Source organism: Zootoca vivipara, chromosome 3 (genome assembly GCF_965207765.1).
Source record: "Zootoca vivipara chromosome 3, rZooViv2.hap1.1, whole genome shotgun sequence".
Lineage (NCBI taxonomy): Eukaryota > Metazoa > Chordata > Lepidosauria > Squamata > Lacertidae > Zootoca > Zootoca vivipara.
Genome location: NC_142586.1, coordinates 108,400,191 through 108,420,765, shown reverse-complemented (window position 1 = coordinate 108,420,765; position 20,575 = coordinate 108,400,191). Strand labels below are relative to the sequence as shown.

General features: G+C 45.5%; 2 protein-coding genes across 6 annotated transcripts in view; both read right to left on the bottom strand.

Annotated features, from left to right (window-relative positions):
• EML6 (EMAP like 6) overlaps positions 1-15,740 on the bottom strand; it is a 165,604-nt gene extending 149,864 nt beyond the window's left edge. Inside the window, exons 1-2 of one of the 2 annotated variants that reach the window (XM_060273134.2) lie at positions 13,583-13,887; positions 9,676-10,543 (exon numbers count right to left, since the gene is read on the bottom strand). In XM_060273134.2, the coding sequence (XP_060129117.2) occupies positions 9,676-9,872 (197 nt within the window). In that variant the 5' untranslated portion in view covers positions 9,873-10,543; positions 13,583-13,887. Of the gene's footprint in view, positions 1-9,675; positions 10,544-13,582 lie in introns of both variants that reach the window. The other variant, XM_088667421.1, reaches the window with a different exon arrangement.
• Positions 15,741-18,419: 2,679 nt separating this feature from the next.
• SPTBN1 (spectrin beta, non-erythrocytic 1) overlaps positions 18,420-20,575 on the bottom strand; it is a 209,266-nt gene continuing 207,110 nt past the window's right edge. For all 4 annotated transcript variants that reach the window (XM_035110961.3, XM_035110965.3, XM_035110962.3 and 1 more), the window contains one exon: positions 18,420-19,995. In XM_035110961.3, coding sequence (XP_034966852.2) covers positions 19,783-19,995 — 213 coding nt within the window. In that variant the 3' untranslated portion in view covers positions 18,420-19,782. The remainder of the gene's footprint in view (positions 19,996-20,575) is intronic.

The window sequence follows — 20,575 nt, the reverse complement described above, 5'->3', positions numbered from 1 at the left end:
CGGTGATATTGATGGTCTTTTTGTAATTTGGCAGACATGTCATTTGAAAAATATGTAAGCTCATCACCACCATGAGGACAATACAAGCCAGAAGCTGATATACTAATTGTAACTGGAGATATCAAAGCCCTGAGACAATTCAGAATTTGTCTCTTTCTTCTCTGGTGTAACAATGTCATTGTATGCACATAAAAGAACTTCCTTTGGCAGGGAATCAGTAGATGTCCTGAGCTGTGTGCTGAAACCTGCAGTGACTTACCCTTCAATGACTTTTAACAGAGCCTCACCTTGTAACCTAGCCTGTGATTAGCAAAACATGCGACAGACAGATATTTGTGAAATCCTATGCAGCCTTACTCAGCAGGTGCTGCTTCTGAATCACCATCCCTCTTAGGATTGCAATGCTTGTGGATTTCCAAAGAACGAGAGGTTCAGCAACAAAATTGTGCTATATAAAAGGGGGGGACTGAGGTAGGTGCAAAAGTAATTTATCTGATCAAAGCATATTCCTATAGAAAAGGCTGTGCTCTCTACTGACAGCAAATGGGTACTGACCCTTAGGTGGCCAAATGACAGTATACAGGGCTTTTTTTTTTTCAGGCGGAGCTCACCGGAGCTCAGCTCCGGCACCTCTCAGGTGGGTGCCATTGCCATTCTAAGAGAACAAGGGAGAAGTTCAAAATGAGCTTCAGCACCTCTTCTTCTAGAAAAATAGCACAAGTGAAATTTTAGCAAGCTTGCAGCAACCCCAAAGTTTGAAGTGCTTTAGGGAACTTTAGGGAACCCCCCCTTCCAAACACCCTCTTAAGAGACGAGCATGGACCTCTAAAGTTTTAAGCATCTGGAGGAGAAGAGGATAGAGGGTGAAGAAACAGCTTTTCCCATCCTTTGGACCCCCTGGGAAACTCAACAAACCTGCTGTACCTGGATATGGATAGTGCAACTGAATGGAACGCAGCTTTTGCAAACCTCTTAAATACATATTTTAATGTATTAAGCAGCATAGAAATTAATTGAACAGTTCATTCACACCTGCCCAAGCTCTAAGATTAGCATCTAAGACCCTCCCTTTCTGGTGAGAGCTGTCAGATTAAAGAATACCAGGAACAGGGCCCTTTTCTGTGGTAACCTCATATACTGGGACTATCCTCCCCAAGGAAATATAAATCATAGAATTGGAAGGAACCCTGAGGATCATCCAGTCCAACCCCCAGCAATGCAGGAAAATGGAGATTGAACTTGCAGCCTCTGGTGTTATCAGCACTACATTCTCAACCAAGCTGAGCTACCCAGGCTGACCTCTTATTCTCAGTCTCTAGTCTAGAAGATCCTTAATTACTTATCCCACTCGGCATTTGGGAAATGTTACTGTGCTGTGTTTCAGTAAACACTCCATCTGCTACGTCTGCTTTTTAACATTATATTTTACTGGAATTGGGAGTGTTGTCTACTCTTACATGGCGTTTGCACCTATAGCTATTGTAAACTGCCTTGGGAGGCTTGGTAGACTGTACAACAGCATTGGAACCCTCCTATTTAATAAGCACACAAGCTACCAGTTAAGAGTGGCTGGCACATAGAGCAGAGCCCTTATTCAAACAACGCATGCATTCATGTCCCAACATCCTCTTTATTTGCCTACCTCTCTTCATTCCACTGTATGGAAGTTGCCTTACGGGATTCATTACTAACTTATTTGTAATTTTCTACCCTCCCTTAAACAAGGTTTTCAAGGACAGTAACAAAAAGATATATTTAACACTTAGCAATAAAATATGGAAGTGCCCTTGCAGTAGCAAATCCACTACAGTGTGGTGTAGTGGTTAAGAGCGGTGGACTTGTAATCTGGTGAACTGGATTCGCTTCCCCGCTCCTCCACATGCAGCTGCTGGGTGACCTTGGACTAGTCACACTTCTCTGAAGTCTCTCAGCCTCACTCACCTCACAGAGTGTTTGTTGTGGGGGAGGAAGGAAATTGTGAGCCACTTTGAGACTCCTTAGGGTAGTGATAAAGTGAGATATCAACCTCCTCCTCCTCCTCCTCCTCTTCTTCTTCTTCTTCTTCTTCTTCTTCCCTCTCCCTCCCTCCCTCCCCCCCTCTCTCTCAGTGGCCTGCATTGCCAGCCCAACTGCTGTTTGGTAGACCCTGTGAATGTTTCCAGGGAGAGTGGGTCTGCTATTTTTCCTGACATTTTTTGATTTTCTACTTGTTTCCCCTCACCCCAGCTGAGCGAGTACTCTCTGCTCGCGTAACAGCAGTGTGTTTCCATCCGCCAGCATAAATACGAGCACAGGATTGTTCTGTCCATTGCCAAAGCTGAGCTGCAGCAAACGATTGTAACTGGAGGACAGTCGGTAACATATTTTTCCGTGTATAAGACTAGGTTCCCCCCCCCTAAGAAATGAAGTCAAAAATTATACATGGGGGCGTCTTATAGGCAGAAAAATATGAATGCCACTAATAAGGACACGGAAGGGAAGAGGAATAGAATTGCTATTTAATTTCGTGTTGTCTTTGGTTGTCAGTGTCTTGCTGCAAAGAGGACACTTATTTGTCCACCATGGACTTGATGTCCTGGCTCTGTTTGAAGCTTTCCCTGTGAAATAACATCTATGAACCCATCAAAGGATGACATTGCTTCAAGCATGGAGTTTCTTTCCCTCAATTGTGTCAAGAGAGCAAAGCGCAGACATCCTCCAATATGGTTTCTGCCCACTGAGATAAGCAGGGCAACAATTGAAATGAAGATCCACTCTGCTCCTAACAACCCTAAACCCCAACGTTATTTGTGCATTAATATATATGTGTGTGTGTGTGTGTGTGTGTGTGTGTACACATACACACACACACACACATACAGGTGGAACGTATAAACCAACACCGGGACTGGCAGACTGACCCTATTCTGCGTTATTATTAAAGTTTCGTCCTGTTTTACATGGCTGCTCAGAAGAGATTAGCAAGCTTGCTGTGTAGTTTTAATATCCCTAAGACAAAGAATTCCACCATAAAACAAGAGATAAGACCTTAATCCCACTGCGTTATCTTACAGTCAACCAAATTTGCATCAAATAAAATAAACTTGCCGTTGATCTCATCTGGAGTAACCATCAAATTTTACTCTGTTAAATAGGCACGCAAATCAAGCTTGAAAATCCATAGCTCTTTAGCATTTTTGTTCGAGCAGAACTGCCATCACACCAACGGGGGTGTGTGTGCATCCCTCCTTGTGTTACTTGATTTAACCTTAGTATCCATACAAACAGAAGCACAGATAGAGCAAGCAGAGGTCATCAGCCCAGTGGAATAACGGCTGTGTGCATGTACTGTATTGAAATGGGTAAAAGGGGAGGCGAGAGAAGATGGAGAGCAACACCAGAACACAGGCATATCAAGGGAGAAGAGGGTCTTAAAATGTGTGAGGAATAAGTTTATTGAAATGTCCTGCTGTGACCCAATGCTGTTTGAAGTAAACTTAAGAGGGATAGCTTGTCAAAAGGACTGAATAAGCATAGAATCATAGTTGGAAGAGACCACAAGGGCCGTCCAGTCCAACCCCCTGCCAAGCAGGAAACACCATCAAAGCATTCTTGACATATGCCTGTCAAGCCTCCACTTAAAGACCTCCAAAGAAGGAGACTCCACCACAGAATAAGCAGAGCTCTCGCTGACGTTGGCTTCAGTCATTTGTTTCAATAAACTGTTTTCTATTAGCTTATGGCAGTTACTCAGGCCATGAAGCAATGCGTACAGAATGAGCCCCATGGAATTCGCCGAAATAACACGGGATTGGCCTGCTTCGTTACTGTTTCTCAACAAGGTATTGACATTTACAAAAAAAGCGGGCCTGCAACAAGATGTTGCAGTGTGACGCGCTCCTGTTCAGGGTTGCAGCCGGCCAGACAGTTCCCTTCATCAGCCCCACCTATTCCATACCCACCGAGCATGCTCAGTCCTCGCTGACCTTTTTGGGTGAGTGGATGATTCCAAGGATGTTTCGCTCTGCAAATCTTGGGAATTCTACCAAGCCTGCTCAAACCTTCCTCTTGCATGTGGATGGTGCTGTTTTGGCTACGTAAAGAATGTACGCTCATGGGAATAAGTTTGCGATCTGTGTGTGTGTGTGTGTGTGTGTGTGTGTGTGTGTCTGTAGGATTACTTCATCTATTGCATCACAACAAACACAGAGCAAGAACTGAGCAGCCTTAATTGTGCAGACCAGTCTTGTGCATGCAGAGGCTTTCCAATCCTCTCAATGAAATGAACTCTGTCCATAGGCAAGGAGATAACATGGAAACTTCACATTCAGAGACAGCAGAGATATGAGATGCCGGTGACAAACAGCAAGCGGCAATTATCCTCACGCCCTGCTGAAGGCTCACTAAGTAGATATGGAATATCCAGGCACATACAGGGCACTTCCAAATGAGCTGCTTATTCAGCATTCATCCTGACTGATTTGCAGGTGGATTTGACAACGTTGGCTATTTAATGAACATCCATTCTGATGTGTCTGTGCAGAGTTAAGAAGACACTGCGTTAAAGAAGCACTATTCCAGTGCTTTTCGCCATCGCTTCCCCTATAAAAGTTGGATCTTTTGCGTGAACTCCCAGCACCCATGTCCGTCTCTCAATACAGGACAGTTGGGCCAACAACGTCCTTGTTTAAAGAGTCGGAGGTTTGGCACAGACATGACACCACCAGCCTGCCTGCTGGGGTATACCTGTTAGGGATCAATCCAGGGTGAAGGGGGCCTATGACACACATCAAGTAGGGACCCCCTGTAGGGTTGCCACCTTGAGGAGTGCTATGGCCTTAGCCCCTGCTTGGACAGAAGCGACTCCTTCCAGATCCTTTTAACGGGATACCCCTGAAGCCTGGAGGGGCAGGCAGAGGCTACAGCATCCCCTCCACCAAAGCCTAAACCGCCACTTAAGCCAAAAATGAGGAGGTGGAAAGCTGAGCAGGTTTAAATACCCAAGAGGTGGACCAGAGTGAAGCCTAGAGCCTCTGTCCGACCCACCTCTGGGGCGGAGCCAGCTGTGCAACCGGCTTGTGATTGGACAAATATGGGGCAGGCTATGTTCCACTTCCCAGGCTGGTGCGAGGCCCATTTGGCAGTCGCATCGGCCTAGGAAAACCCCCAAAACTGGTCTCCCACTAGCTCATGGTGGGCTGCTCAAGACACCGTCACGCAAAAACGCCTGACCATTACAAAAGAAAGCATACTGGGGGAAATGGATTTGTTGTGCAAGACGTCCCAATTAACTATAATGGTGTCACCAGAATTTACAGGTATGTGACTGAATCCTACCCAAAAACCAGCAATAGTCTAGAAGTGCCCACAAAAAGATGTACTTTCAAAAAGGGGGAGGAGGAGAATTAAACTGGCAGCGTATGACTTTTTAAACCTTTGCACATAGATGTTACAATAAGCTTGTAAAATTTGCCATTATGGATGCTGTAGAGACACCATTGCTATGGTGACCCCACATTCAAAGTATTGTGTCAAATTTACTTATTAAAAAAAAGGAATGCAAAGAACGCAGAGATATATCAGAAAGACTTCAACTTACTAAAAGGTAAATGTCAATACCATGTTGAGAAACGGTAGCAAGTCAGGCTAATGCCACTGAATGCTACAGGGTTTACCCTAAGTTCATTGTCCCATGGCCTTAGTTACCTTCTCCAGCAATTCAGCTGTCTTTTCCTACATGCAAAAGCTAATAGAAAACAGTTCCTTGAAACAAACGACAGAAGCCCAAGAGCCCTGCTTATTCAGTCCTTTTGACAAGCCGTCTCTCTTACATTCACTTGAAACGACACTGTAGTAACAGGACCTGACTCAAAGGGTCAGAATTTTCTTTAGTTCCATGTATATCTTCATATGTATAACATTAGAGACACACATGAGCCTCTCTCTCATGCTTTCTGTGTCGCTTATAAGTGCATAATAATATTTGGAAGACAAATAATATTTGGAAGTTTTAATTATCAGTTAGGAACCAAAAGGCCATTTACCGTATGTCTCAGTTTCTTATTTATGCATTGTAAACAGATGCTACTGTTGTCAGAAAGGTTGAAACAACTATGAAGTATTCCATGAACAATTTTTTAGAAAGTTGTAGGGCAAATAATAGTTCCAGATTGTACTTACAATGCCCAACTGGAAACTGGATAGCCAGATATCACTAACTAACTACCTAATATATATTTTTGGCACAGCTTACCATCTCTTAGGGACACAGGTGGCGCTGTGGGTTAAACCACTGAGCCTAGGGCTTGCTGATCAGAAGGTCGGCGGTTCGAATCCCTGTGACGGGGTGCGCTCCCGTTGCTTGGTCCCTGCTCTTGCCAAACCAGCAGTTCGAAAGCATGTCAAAGTGCAAGTAGATAAATAGGTACCGCTATAGCGGGAAGGTAAATGGCGTCTCCGTGTGCTGCTCTGGTTTGCCAGAAGCGGCTTAGTCATGCTGGCCACATGACCTGGAAGCTGTACACCAGCTCCCTCGGCCAATAATGCGAGATGAGCGCCGCAACCCCAGAGGCGGTCACGACTGGACCTAATGGTCAGGGGTCCCTTTACCTCTACCATCTCTTATTACCAAAGTCTGCCCCTGTTGGAGGTCTCCCTCCTGACTCAATAGAAGCTTTAGGGATGCAATTTTTAAAAAAGACTGCAGCAGGTAAGGGATGTTTAAACTCTCTACCTGTCCATTCCCTGTGTTTCTGCTGCTGCTCAGTACCCCTACAGATGCTATTCACATTTTAAAAGTGTAGATTAACTAACTGCAACATTAAGTATGGCCCACAGACGCAGGCACAACCTAGCTTCGCCATCCTGTATCACCCCGCTGACCATGCTAAAAAGCAAAGTCCCACCTGCTTACATATCATTGGGATGTTCTAAGATAAGCTTGCTGTTGCTCTTCCTTTTTGCTGTCTATTATTGTTGTTATAATTATTTCCGCACACTTTGCAATTGTTCTTCTACCTCACCAAGTATTTGGTATCTGAAGAAGTGTGCGTGCACACAAAAGCTCATACCAATGACAAACTTAGTTGGTCTCTAAGATGCTACTGGAAGGAATTTTTTTATAAAGTATTTGGACAGACAGCTGAGTCGTAATTTTTTAGACCGGAATAAATACGGCTTCATCAAGAACTTCCTAAACCTGCTATTCATACCTCCACTGTCAAAGGAAGTACGTTTCCAAATTCCAGTAGCTGGAAACCACAGGAAGGGGGAGTGATCTTGTGCTCAGGTCCTGTTTGTGGGCTTCCTGGACAGCTCAGTTGCTTAAGAGCATGGTGCCGATAATGCCGATGTTGCAAGTTCGATCCCCGTATGGGACAGCTGCACATTCCTGCATTGCAAGGGGGTTGGACTAGATGATCCTCAGGAATTCCTTTCAACTTTACAATTCTATGATTCCCACAGGCATCAGGCCAGCCGCTGTGAGAACAGGATGCTGGACTAGATGGGCCACTGGCCTGATCTAGCAAGCTATTCTTATGTTTTTATTATGGGAACAATCCCTAGTAAGCTGAAGCTTATGTTCACCTCACTCCCCTCTCCCCCTCCTGTGCTGATGGGAAGATGTGTTCAAAAGCTTCCACTTTCCTTTTAAACTAACCACAATCAAGGATTATGTTAATAGCTGCCAAGTCTCCCGCTGGAAAATGCGGGATCAGCAGCAGCACGGCACCAGAAGTCGCTTCTACGCATGTCTGGACATGCATAGAAGCAACTTCCGGTGCCGCTCTGCCCGATTTCCGGTGCCCACCCGAAATGGAGCCTCCCTGGCAGGTAGGAAATCCGGGGGATTTCCGGGGTTTTTTTCTATTCAGGATAAGAGTGGGAAACGGATTCAAATCCAGGGGTTTCCCGTGAAAGATGGGAGACTTGGCAGCTATGATTATGTTTGAACGCAGATAAACTGTGGTTAGCTGAGTAAATCAGCTTCTATGGTTCAGATGCAACAGCAAACCATGGCTAATTGAAATCAGAACCAAAAACCTTCTGATTTTCTCAAAGTTTCACCAGAGCGGAGAAAATTATTATATACCATTATTTGTTGTTGTGTCCAAACCAGGCCAGTCTGTGAGCTTGACCCTCATTCTCACATACCAGGCCTTAACTGAAAGCAAGTCTTACGGATTTCAGTGAGGCTTACTTCCAAGTAAATATCCTTAAGAGTGGGTTACGTAGAATGAACAATGAGCAATACAGATCTGAGGGATTTGTTTTCACAACAGCTATGATCTTTCAAGGGAGAAAGTGGGAAATACCACTTTTTCTGGAAAAAAAATCTAGAATCTGAAGCTTGGTGAAAAATCTAAAGCAGGATAAATGATATTGCATAAATTATGCATATTATTGTCATGCTACAAAAAACATTCTGCAAATTAACACGGTTACATGGAAGAGCTGCAGATATGTCAGTCTAGTGCAAATAATTAGAGGCACGATGATAAACCAGGAACAAAATGAAAATAGGAGCCGCATTTGGGAGATGGGAACTTGCGTACATGATGTTAAAGGAGGCAACCCCCACAACTATATTGTGAATGAATATCAAGGAGAATCCAGAACCATAAGTCAGATTCCAAATTAGTCACCAAGCAATGCTGGCATCTAGATTTTTAGTGTTTTTCTACTAACAGGAAAACATGCTGTCTTTTAAGTACAAAGTTTCTGAATGCTCAGGAAAATTTGAATGAAATTAGGAAGACCCAGATATAAAATCTGAGTCTTAATACACTTGGGAAGTGTCAGGAGAGGGAATGTTAAGGGACAGTAGAATGGGAGAGGGAGAATTCCAGCTACTTCCCTATATTACTTGTACAAGACAACTGTGTTTCAAAATAAATGACGATATAGCAGCAGCACAGATATGCCTGTTTCATGATATAAACTTGAAAGCTCTCTCAAATACACAGATAACTCTCTAAAACAAACAAGTATATTATCCTTCTGACATTCTGTGGCTGAGGCTTCAATCTAATGTCAATTTTCCTGGAAATAAGCACCACTAAACTGAATGGGGCTTACTTCCGAGTAGACATCTACAGGAGGCACCCTAAGTCTTCTGCCCCCTCAAAAAACAAAACTGATACCACAATCCTAAACAAGCTGGAACAAGCCTTAGGTGGAAGCAAGTGTTACTTTCAATAAATGTATTGAGGAAGAGGACATAAGCTCCACCCAAGTGCTGAAATATTGGGATCAAAATTGACTGGAGGGGGAAAAAGATGTATTACAGCTTTATGTACCAGTGCCCAGATGTTACTGAGGGCACAGCATCATCTATACCTGTTATCACTCACTGTATAGGCACTAGTTTTCCAAAACCATAATAATGATTGGATCAATGAGAAATAAGTCTAGTTTTCAAGGAACATTGAATGACCTTCCCGATGCAATTGGGGTGCAATTAAAGTTAATCTCCACCAAGATACTACGGCACACAGAGGAAGAATACAGAGCAGATGAGATCCAGGTGAACGCAGCAATTCACATACACATCTTTGGATACATTTGCTTTCCTAAATTGCAAAAGGCATGTTTAAAAAAAAGAGTAAGAAGTTGCTAGATGCTTTGCCAAATCTTCCCTCCCTCCCTCCTCCCCTCCCTGCCCCCCCCCCGCCTGCCCGCCCGCCCGCTCCTTACCTGATAATGTCATCGTTGTGCCCCAGGAAAAATTTCTGGGTATGCTCTCTGGTGTTATAAACCACCCCGACTCCAGCCACGAAGTAAACCACTTCCTTGCCTGCCGTGTAGTACAGGTTGTTGCGGCACTGGTGACCCCTATACCCATATATCCACTCCAGGCGCAGCTGGGATCTAGGAGCTGTCCGATCCGCCATGATAAGAGACGACCCCCCCCTCCCTAGAAACACACAGGGGGAAAAGCTGCTGGTGGTTCCCTCCACCCCTGCTGTTCCTTCCTTTTACAAACGCTTCCAATTCCTGCTTGGCTGCCAAGTCTCGGGGCTGCACTTTGCAATGCTGATGGTTTTCAGGGGAAAATGCATCCGGGCAAAGTCCTGCTCTGCTGCTGCTTCAGCCGCCGCTGCTGCTGCTGCTGCTTTTGCTAGTGCTGAGCTGCCACCATAATCTTCCACTGCCAAAGATGAGCAGCTGCTGCTTTCTCCCTGTTTTGCAACCCCGGCAACTTGGGAGGAGGGGGGCACCTACATAGATGCAAACCAACGCTGTATGCAACTACTGCATGCTGATTCCACCCAAAGGAGCCTGTTCTGAGTGTCACGGTCGCCCAGGCGCAGGACACCGGTGCTAGGCTTCTTCTGCCCAATGCATCTTCTTGCAATGGGAAAGTCACTGCATTTTTAAATATAGTTGTTTTTTAACGGTGTGGGAAAAAAAGGTGCAGCTGGCACGGGGAATCTGCCTGTTCTTTTCAAATGCAAGCAATGAGCTTTAATTCATTCCGTGATGGCTCTGAATGTGCGACAAAGTGGTTTCTCTGGATTTTCATCTTAGTGCATTTGCAACTTAGTGCAAAGACAGGAAATTTCTGGGGGAGGGGAAAAAAAGGAAATAAACCTTAATCAAAGCAAGCCATCCATACAAGTCGATCAGTTTAATCACTCTACAGTACCATTTAAAAAATAATAATAATGTGTCAGCACCACCTGTTTCCCCCCCCCTCCAGAAATCAAGGGAAGCATGTAGATAATGATGAATCCATTTTTGTATGTGTGTGTATAGGAGAACAATGAAATGGTCCTTATCATATTAGAATTTCTTAGGGTACATTTTGTAAATCACAACAACGCATTCCCCCCCCCCATTCTCACTCTTTCTCAGAACAATAATATTTCCAGAGGGCGGGGGGGGGGGACATGTATGCCAGTCTTGTGGTTTTTCTCATTATGACAAACTCGTCTCTAGTACTAAATACAGAGAGGAATGCGAGGGGGGTGTTTCCAGAGCATGCACACACAACCACTGCCCAGTGGAGTTGAATTAATGAGACACCAGGAAGCAGTGACAAACATTATGGAAATCAGGAGGGGAGGGGAGAGGAGGAGGAAGTGTTCCCACTAGCTAGTTACATAAATGATACCGAACAGCCAGAGCACAACTGCTCAAAGCAGTTTCCCCCCAATTTTGTGCAGGGAGCAGGAGGCACAGGTACCTTGAAGTCTGAGATACCATGAGGATGGAGGCAAAGAGTTGCCATCAGTCGCTAAGAATTCGCAGCTTTACTCGGCTATGCGGTTAACTTAGAAGGGGTTATCCCACCCTTTCCAGCAAAGCAGCAACAGGAACTGAACGAGATGTCTTGCCCATGTCAAGTTTTTCCTTGTGTGCCTTTGGATTCCGCTGCAAAAGGACAAATACTGTAGCAGTGAGCTACCATGGTCCCCATTCGCTGAATGGGACTGTAACGGTGACATCCAAAGTTAGTCAGATATTCAGGTATACTCTAAGTATGATCAACACTAGATATCACCCTAACAGGTCGTTATTTTCACCATGTCCTCTGAGAATGACTTAGTTGGATATCACCCTCATTTAATGATCCAAAGACTTGCAGATAGTTGCAGCCAGCCACTATCACACCCAGGGCAAGAAACTATTTCTTCCATGCAAGATCCCTCTGCTCACACTTCCCTATCAAGGTGGAGCAACCAGGTAATGGCAAGGTTGCCATGCAGGTGGTTTGAGACCTTTCCTCCGAAAAGAACCTAGTAAACAAGGAAAGCAAGGGAATTAGAGAGAGAGGGAGAGAAAAGGTCCACGACTTTCCCGCTTTTGATTTGAGAACCATTTCTTCTACAGGTAGTTTAGAAGAAGCTGATGAAACCTACGGCACAACTGAGGCCACAGAGATAAGCCCGATTAAAGGCATGATGGCTATAGGTTAAATAAAAGCTGCATGTAGCTGAGGGGCTTCATTTTAAGCAGTACGGGCAAAATATTACAAAGGCTACTTTCCCTGTGTGAGAGAGCTTACAAACCACACAGAATGAAGTGGCAGCTGTGCAAAAACAAGCACAATTTGTATGTGCTCAGATTTCCCCCTGCTGCAATTATATCAGAATCTACAGGGCAGTCACCCTGACATCAAAATGTATTCTGGACCTACCTTATCTTACTCTGTAAAAGCACCCCATACACCGAGGGTGACATATCAGTCAGGGCTTACTATTTGACTGCTTCACAAGTTCTACTTGCTTCCCTTCCTTCCACACTTGCTTTCAGAATTTCTTTTTTTTAAGTTTCATTGACAAAATAGAGAATTACAACTACAGAACTCTGGCCAAGTCTTCCAAATGGGGGTTGTATCACTGTGCATCAAGGGCAATCTGTGAACGATGTAAGATACTTCTCAGCAAGCATGACCAAAGGATCGAAATCATCCAAAACAAATGCAAGATCTACCTCTGGTTACTCAATGGAGCACTCTAGCCATGCTCAATAAAACTATTCCTTTCCCCTCTGCATTTTCTGCTGATTTTTACTCTATGAAAGCATCAGCTACGTAGCAATGCTTAGTATTTTACTGCTTCACAAGTTCTACTGGTTAAGCAACGGTATTTGAAATAGACCCAGAAACAAAATTTCTATCCTCCCTCTCTCCAAGGATCTCAGGGTAACCTCTCAATAGCCCTCTCACAGGTAGGCTGTCATTGCCTGTAACTGAGCAAAGAGGTAAATGGCAGCTTCAGGGGGTTACTTTAAGCCCCAATTTATTTCATTGGGCCCACCTTAAGCAAGACCAAGTCGGCACCTAACCCATAATCAAGCAAAATAAATATCCAGAACACCTAACCCAGGCATCCCCAAACTGCGGCCCTCCAGATGTTTTGGCCTACAACTCCCATGATCCCTAGCTAACAGGACCAGTGGTCAGGGATGATGGGAATTGTAGTCCAAAACATCTGGAGGGCCGAAGTTTGGGGAAGCCTGACCTAACCAGTCAGTGTCCTTGGAAGACCATACTTCCCAGTTTTAAGATACAGACCTTGGGTGGGACAAGGACTTCTATTCCCTTCAAGGCACAATTCTATAAACTGAGACCATGTCCCCTCTCCCCCCCCCCCATAAAAAAGGTTTCCATCCTGTATGCTCTTATCTGGAAAAATGCCCCACTGAACTCAGTAAGGGCTTACTGCTCAATTGGTAGAGCATCTCAGGGTCGTGAGTTCGATCCCCACATTGGGCAAAAGATTCCTACATCGCGGGGGGGGGGGTTGGACTAGATGACCCTCGTGGTCCCTTCCAGCTCTACAGTGCTATGATTCGAAGCAGAGGCAGTCCCTAGAACAAGGCTGCCTTTCCTGGAAAGGTGTTGCAAGCAATGCCTCCTTCCTGCTTCCTCTCTGCCAAACGCCATGCCCTTCAACAGTGCAATGATAATTATTAGTATTATTAATAACGGGCATTTTGGGGGGGGGGAGAGCGCAAAGCAAAACGCTTGGGGCGAAGTCTCCTCATTAGAAACTCCGTTTAAGGAAAGCTGAGAATCCGGGATTCTTATCACTAATAATAATCCCACACGACTCCCCCCCCCCCGCCGTCACAAGACAGTGATTTTGACTGTCACCTGTCAAGAGCAGAAGGGACGCCTATGAGACTGGAGCCCAGGAGAAGAGGAGGAGAAGGAGAGCAGGAGACCGCACGACAAGGCGAATGGACCTTCGTCGCCCTCCTCCTCATCCTCGGCCGCCTCAGCTCCCCCCGCGCGTCACGCCGCCTCGTCCCCGCCCTGCCCTCCGCTCGTCTCCTAGGCAGCCCCGGCCAGAAACAGCCTCATCATTCGGCGGGAAAGGGAGGGAAAGCGCAGCTGCGTCATCATCGCCTCACCACCAGCAGCAGCATCTGGCGCATCCCCTTGGAAACCCCGCGGACTCCCACGCGTCCGCCCGCCGAGCGAAGCCGCCTGTGGCCAAGAGGCTCACGGGAAGCGCAGTTCCAAGCCCCGCCGGCAGCCGCGGAGAGAGCGCGCGGGGGGACTCCATGTCCCAGGGTGCCGAGCGCAAGCAGCCCCGCCTCGCCTTGCCCGGCTGAGCTGCTTGCGCTCCGCTCGTTCCCCGTTTGTGCGTGAGATGCCTCTGGGCAGTTTCCGAACGGGGGTGGCTTGTTTGGAGAGGGGATCGCACGCAATGAATAAAAGGAAAACCCGCGGAATAAATAAGATTCAATTCTAGACCCGGAGCGCCGCCGACCACAATGGGGTTTTACTTCTGAGTAAACGTGCGCAGCTGCGCGCTCCTTGCGCTACTTCAGTTTATTGTCCGTGTGTGGCATATTTTTAGGCTCGAAAAGCTTCCCGATTTAGCCTGATCGCCTGTGCAGCTTTACTCATAATTCAGCTTTACCCTACATTTAGTGGGGCTTGGGCTGCAATTCTGCGCCCGCTTTCATGGAAGTGAGATACTCTCCACTGAACATTTATTCTGATTTATTTACGGGAACCGCGATCAAAGGTCATTATTTGGCGGGGGGCGAGGGGAAGTGAGCCTGCTGCAGCAAATCCACTTTAATTATGCAACCTGCATTTGCCAGTATGCAATTTCTTCTGTTGGTTCGGATATACGTTTTATGGTAAGCTCCTTGCGCATTTTATAGCTGGTATAAAGCTTTAAACGAATTTGTATTTTTTAAAACTCTGGTTCAGTTTAGCAACAAGATTTCCAACACATTACTGCATATATGCCTATTGTCTTTGTCCGTGGAAATACTTTGGCCACCTCATGAGAAGAGAAGACTCCCTGGAAAAGACCCTGATGTTGGGAAAGATGGAGGGCACAAGGAGAAAGGGATGACAGAGGACGAGATGGTTGGACAGTGTTCTCAAAGCTGCGAACATGAGTTTGACCAAACTGCGGGAGGCAGTGCAAGACAGGAGTGCCTGGTGTGCTCTGGTCCATGGGGTCATGAAGAGGCGGACACGACTAAATGACTAAACAACAACCTTCTAAGGGCACTTGGCACTGATCTAGTGCTGAAACTAATCTGCCCTTGTTGGTTGTTGGATTTCCTAGGAGTCACAGGGAGCCTGTATGTCAGTTAGGGCTGCCTGGCGGTGTAATCCAAAACATCTGGAGAGCACCAGGTTGGGAAGGCTGGCATTGGTTTTCTCCAACTCCCTCCCATCTTATTTTTCCCTCTGGCAACTGTTGCAGCTCCTCCAATGCTCCCCCCCCTGCGGCCGCCTTTTGTTCTTGATACAGATGCATGATTTGTTTCCCCGGAGCCCAGGTTACAGTCCTTACTTAATAATCGCACTGGTGTCCTGTTTGTGCACCAAGCAGTTCTAATGAAAAATTTATCCACAACCAAACCTGCAAAGAAACCCGGAGGTTTTTTTTACTAGTTTATAGATTAGATGGTTCATCAATGCACATTTGGTAAGGAACACAACATTGTTAAAATTGGGCTTTTCTCTTGCTCCCGTGTCCAGTGGTTTCAAAAAACAAGGCACAATGCACTTCCAAGTCATGCTATGTAGAAATTCCAAACATTTTTAATTTAAAAATCATTCTTATTATACATTCTGTTATTGGCTGAAATTGGCTCAGGGGTGGGTGTGTCCGGAAAACCACTAGAATACCCTCATGGACATCAGGGTAAATGGATTTACTTCCAAGAAATCTGCATAGAATTGCAGCTTCTGTTATTCAGACAGGTGCAGTGTGAAATGTTTTGCTGAAATGATCTAATAAACTCCATTTGTTCAGGATAATATTCCTCTGAACCGCATACGGAAATTCTGTGTGGAGCAGTGTTTTGATTTCCTAGGAGACAAAGCAAGGGGCGGGGGGAGCGTCAGAGCCCCATCATACTGATTTGGGTTAAATTTCACATTAAAACCCTTCTGTATTGTGTAGTTAAGCTGTTGATTTTCAAGAGAGCAGGAGGATGTTGAACTAATTGCTCGAGGAACTATTTCCCCACCAACACCAACAATACAGATCTCATGGCAGTTAAGATCTGTTGGGACACTCCTCTTCTTGGTTGCTAAGGCTGAGCTTTCTATAAACAGCAACAGAGCTTTTAGAGCATAAATGCTTTGTTCATTAGGGCTTCCTCACCTCTGGTAATGTGCCAAAGTAGCACAGAGAAAGAGATGCAGGATACAAAAGGTGGTTCTATTTATTTTATTTTTAAACTGGGCCAACGGCTGTTGGTTATGGAATGAAGAAAAGTACTGTAGTATTATTACTCTTTGATGTACATTGAAGTGAATCTTTGAGGCTTGGGAGATCTGACACTAGAGATGGTTTAGCTAAAGGTGCCAGAGAGTGAGGCATTCTCCACCCTCCATCCTGGCAAGTAAACAGTATTAAGCTAGTTCAGGAACACAATTGAGTGTAGCAAAAGCACCTGGGAAGAGCATAGAGCAGGACCATAGCTGCCAAGTTTTCCCTTTTCTCGCGAGGAAGCCTATTCAGCATAAGGGAATTTCCCTTTAAAAAAGGGAGAACTTGGCAGCTATGAGCAGGACCAGTGAAGGGTGTAGCCTAGGAGGGGGCATGGCCTGGCAATTGTAATATGCAGATGTATAAATAATTATTATAATTTAAGTGGGAAAAGCTCACAGCAGTAGAAAAGACTGTGAGCAGTAGAAAAGACTGTGACCAGTATGTCCTTGCTCTGTCTGCAGTCTGGATGCTAACTGTTGATGGGCAACATCTGAACATTCTGCATGGTGTATGTGAAGTCTTATTATAAACTAGCTGGCCCGGCCACGCGTTGCTGTGGCTCATCCCTGTGACTGCCCCCACACTGTCTGGACCCATGACATATTCTGCCCCCTCCTTCCCCCACCCCGGGTCATCCCTGTGATACCCCCCACTCTGTCCCGACCCGGAAGCCGCGCCATGGAGGTGGGTGACTACCGATAAGAATATTAAAGGGATATTTAGAGATAAGAATATTAAAGGGATAAGATACTAAGACACCCATGTTTACTGTCAGTCCCAGTTAAGCATATAACTATGTCCAGTCTTTTTATTTTATTTTGTTACAGTAAGTGCCACACTTTTAACATGGGGGTGTGTGCTGGTACTGTGCACCCTTGAGTACCCCCAGAAAAATAGCACTGGCTATGCTATTTTGGGCAACCAAAATGGTCAAAGGCCTGGAAATGATGCCTTATGAGGAATGGCTTAGGGAGCTGGGTATGTTTAACCTGGAGAAGAGAAGGTTAAGGGGTGATATGATAGCCATGTTCAAATATATGAAAGGATGTCATATGGAGGAGGGAGAAAGGTTGTTTTCTGCTGCTCCAGAGAAGCGGACACGGAGCAATGGATTCAAACTACAAGAAAAAAAGATTCCACTTAAACATTAGGAAGAACTTCCTGACAGTAAGAGCAGTTCGACAGTGGAATTTGCTGCCAAGGAGTGTGTTGGAGTCTCCTCCTTTGGAGGTCTTTAAGCAGAGGCTTGATGGGCATATGTCAAGAATGCTTTGATGGTGTTTCCTGCTTGGCAGGGGGTTGGACTGGACTGGATGGCCCTTGTGGTCTCTTCCAACTCTACGATTCTATGATTCTATGAATGAGAGCCAGTGTGGTGTAGTGGTTAAGAGCGGTAGACTTGTAATCTGGGGAACCGGGTTCGCCTCTCCGCTCCTCCACATGCAGCTGCTGGGTGACCTTGGGATAGTCACACTTCTCTGAAGTCTCTCAGCCCCACTCACCTCACAGAGTGTTTCTTGTGGGGGAGGAAGGGAAAGGAGAATGTTAGCCGCTTTGAGACTCCTTAGGGTAGTGATAAAGCGGGATATCAAATCCAAACTCCTCCTCCTCCTCCTCTTCTTCTTCTTCTTCTTCTTCATGTCTGGAATAGTGCAGTCACTGAGAAGCTGAGCAAACACACGTGAGCCCTGAGATAGCTGGACCATGAGAATGATTCGACAGGTCAGTGGCATGGCTCCCCCCCCCACCAGAAGAGACCAAATGAGACTGTAACAGCCCCCACCATGGGGTGAACATCCTAAGGGCGCTTCTGGATCAGCCCAGCATCCTGCTCTCACTGAACTGTGAAGTTTTTCGGGTGACCCTGGGCCAGTCGCCGTCTCTCAACCTAATCTACCTGTCAGGTAGAGGATAAAATTGGGAGGGAGAGGCACGGGGGCCACCTTGAGCTCCTTGGATACAAGGTGGGTTTTAAATGTGTGTACACAGATGGATGGTCATCAGTCATGGATGTTTCAGCTGAGGTTCCTGCATTGCAGGGGGTTGGACTAGATGACCCCTAGGGTCATTTCCAACTCCACAATTCTAGGATTCTATTACAATGTCTGAGAGCAGTTGGGGCAGGGATGGTCAAGGAGTTGCTTCACCTTTTAATGTCCTAGCCCTCCCCAAATCAATATTTGGCTCCTCCACCCACTTTTTGAAGGGGGAAGCAGGACTCTGAACATACCAGGGTTAGTTTTAAAAGCATTTTAATGACATAGCATATATTTAACAGATAGGGTAAAAGTCTAGAGGTACAGTTCCATACAACCGAAAGCCAGTTCCAGTACTATCCTGACTACAGGCCCAGTCATTGAGAAGTCATTCCTATTAAATGTATTTCTTTTCTTTCTTTCTTTTTTTCTGATTGTGCAGTAAGATGAAAATTGTTCATTACAATAGTTACAGTGACAGAGAAATGCACACTATGTATCAAAGAGCAAAAGGTAATGTAGCAAAATTATAACACAGTGTAGCTGCTGACAAGCAAGTTAACCATTGGAATAACATTTTTTTTTGTTTTTGTTTTTTTCTTCTTCCAGTAAATGCTTCAGTTCCACTTTTACACTTAATCGATGATTTTAAAGGGTTCTGGTTTTTTTAATTATACATCTAGCCTTATTATACTTTTTTTTACTAGAATTATCTGAAACGTACAATATAATGTATTTCAGCAAAAAAAAAAAATCAAAATTACAGATTATTTAAAACCGTTATCAGTATGCTAAGTCTTTCTTTCTTTTTTTCCCAATACCAACATTCTTAACTGTCGTTGCCGCATGTGGGGTTTTGGCGGGGGTGGGGGGGAAGAAAGCATCACGTCCATGTTTAAGTTCACATAAACAAGATGCCCGGATATAAGAAATGGTTTTGGCCTGTAGGTTAAATGTGGAGCTGCACTCTTTGTCGCGGTAGAAGAGAATATGCCACCATTTCATTTACCAGGGTTAGATCCGCAGTGGGGAGAACCGAGTAGCCAAGGCTCAGTGCAACCACCCCAGATGGAAGAGGGGGGGGGAGTGTGTGTGTGTGTGTGTATGTTTCTGTGTGTCTGTCTGTGTGGGCTTAGGAACTTTGCAAGCACCTTGTATTCCAATAACACTAAAATAATGATGGGGTGGGACGGGGTGGGGGCAGGGGGGCACTGTTGTTTTTCCAGACAGCCTCAAAAAATCGAGGAACAGTTTAAATAGTAAAAGATCTAATCTACATTAACCTTGTTAAAAAGGGGGGGGGAGGAAAGAAAGAAAGAAAAAACCAGAGAAAGAAAAGGAAGGAAAACAACGAAAGGAAAAACAAAACAAAACAAACCCTGGCTCTTCTCTTTTACTCAGAAACTGCCCAATGCACCTCAAGACGTATTTGTAACTTTAGAATCTTTTTGTGTATTTTTTTGTTTTGTTTAAATGCTCTATAAATAAAAAATTTAAAAAAAAAATTAAATCACATTGAGGAACATTAGGCACAGAGAGTAATGTATTGGTTCTGAGCTTGCATGCTGGAATTCCACTGGAACGGTCGAGAGAGGTGCAGCGTGTACAAGAGAGGAGGGAGTTCACTTCTTTTTCCCAAAAAGGCTGAATCTCTTCTCTTTGTCTTTCTCTTTCTCTTTCTCCCGCTTGCCAGGACTGGACTCGCTGGTTATTGTCACACTGGCTGGCAGGGTCTGGGCGCGGCTCGTCGCTGGGGTGCTGTGTGTGCTTGTGGACAACTCAGTTTTGTCCGAGATCGCAGAGGCAATGGCCTGGATCCATGCGTTCATTTCCTCCTGGGGGGGGGGAAACGACAGGAAGGTGTTTAAAAAGAGAGATTTCAAGGAGCTGCAGGTCTTCCCACACTTTGAAAATAAATAGCTTAAGCCAGAAATTCTCAACCTTTTTGTGCCCATGGCTCCCTTAACCAACTACAGTGGTACCTCGATTTTCGAAAGTCTCTGTTGCCGAACGTTTTGGTTTTCGAACGGCGAAAACCCGGACGTAAATACTTCCATTTTTGATCGCACCTCAGAAGTCAAATGGCTTCCGCCAAGTCCCCCCCCCTCAATTTTCTCTATTGAATTTGCAGACTGCCCTTTGCGTCTCGCTTTTCGAAAGTTTCGGAAGTCGAACGGTCTTCCGGAACAGATTACGTTTGAAAACCAAGGTACCAGTCTACAATGTTCCTGCTGCACCCCTGTGGGGCTCAGGATCCCAGTTACGTCACCCCTTGCCTGCAGAGCTGGAAGCCTCTCACCCTTTTTCGAACACCCTCCCTTGTGGAGTGTTCCCTCAGCCTCCGTTCCCCTCTCCTTGGGAGTCCTCTGGGCAGCCGCTGCTGCTGCCCCTGGTCTCTGAGCCACCCCACCCGAA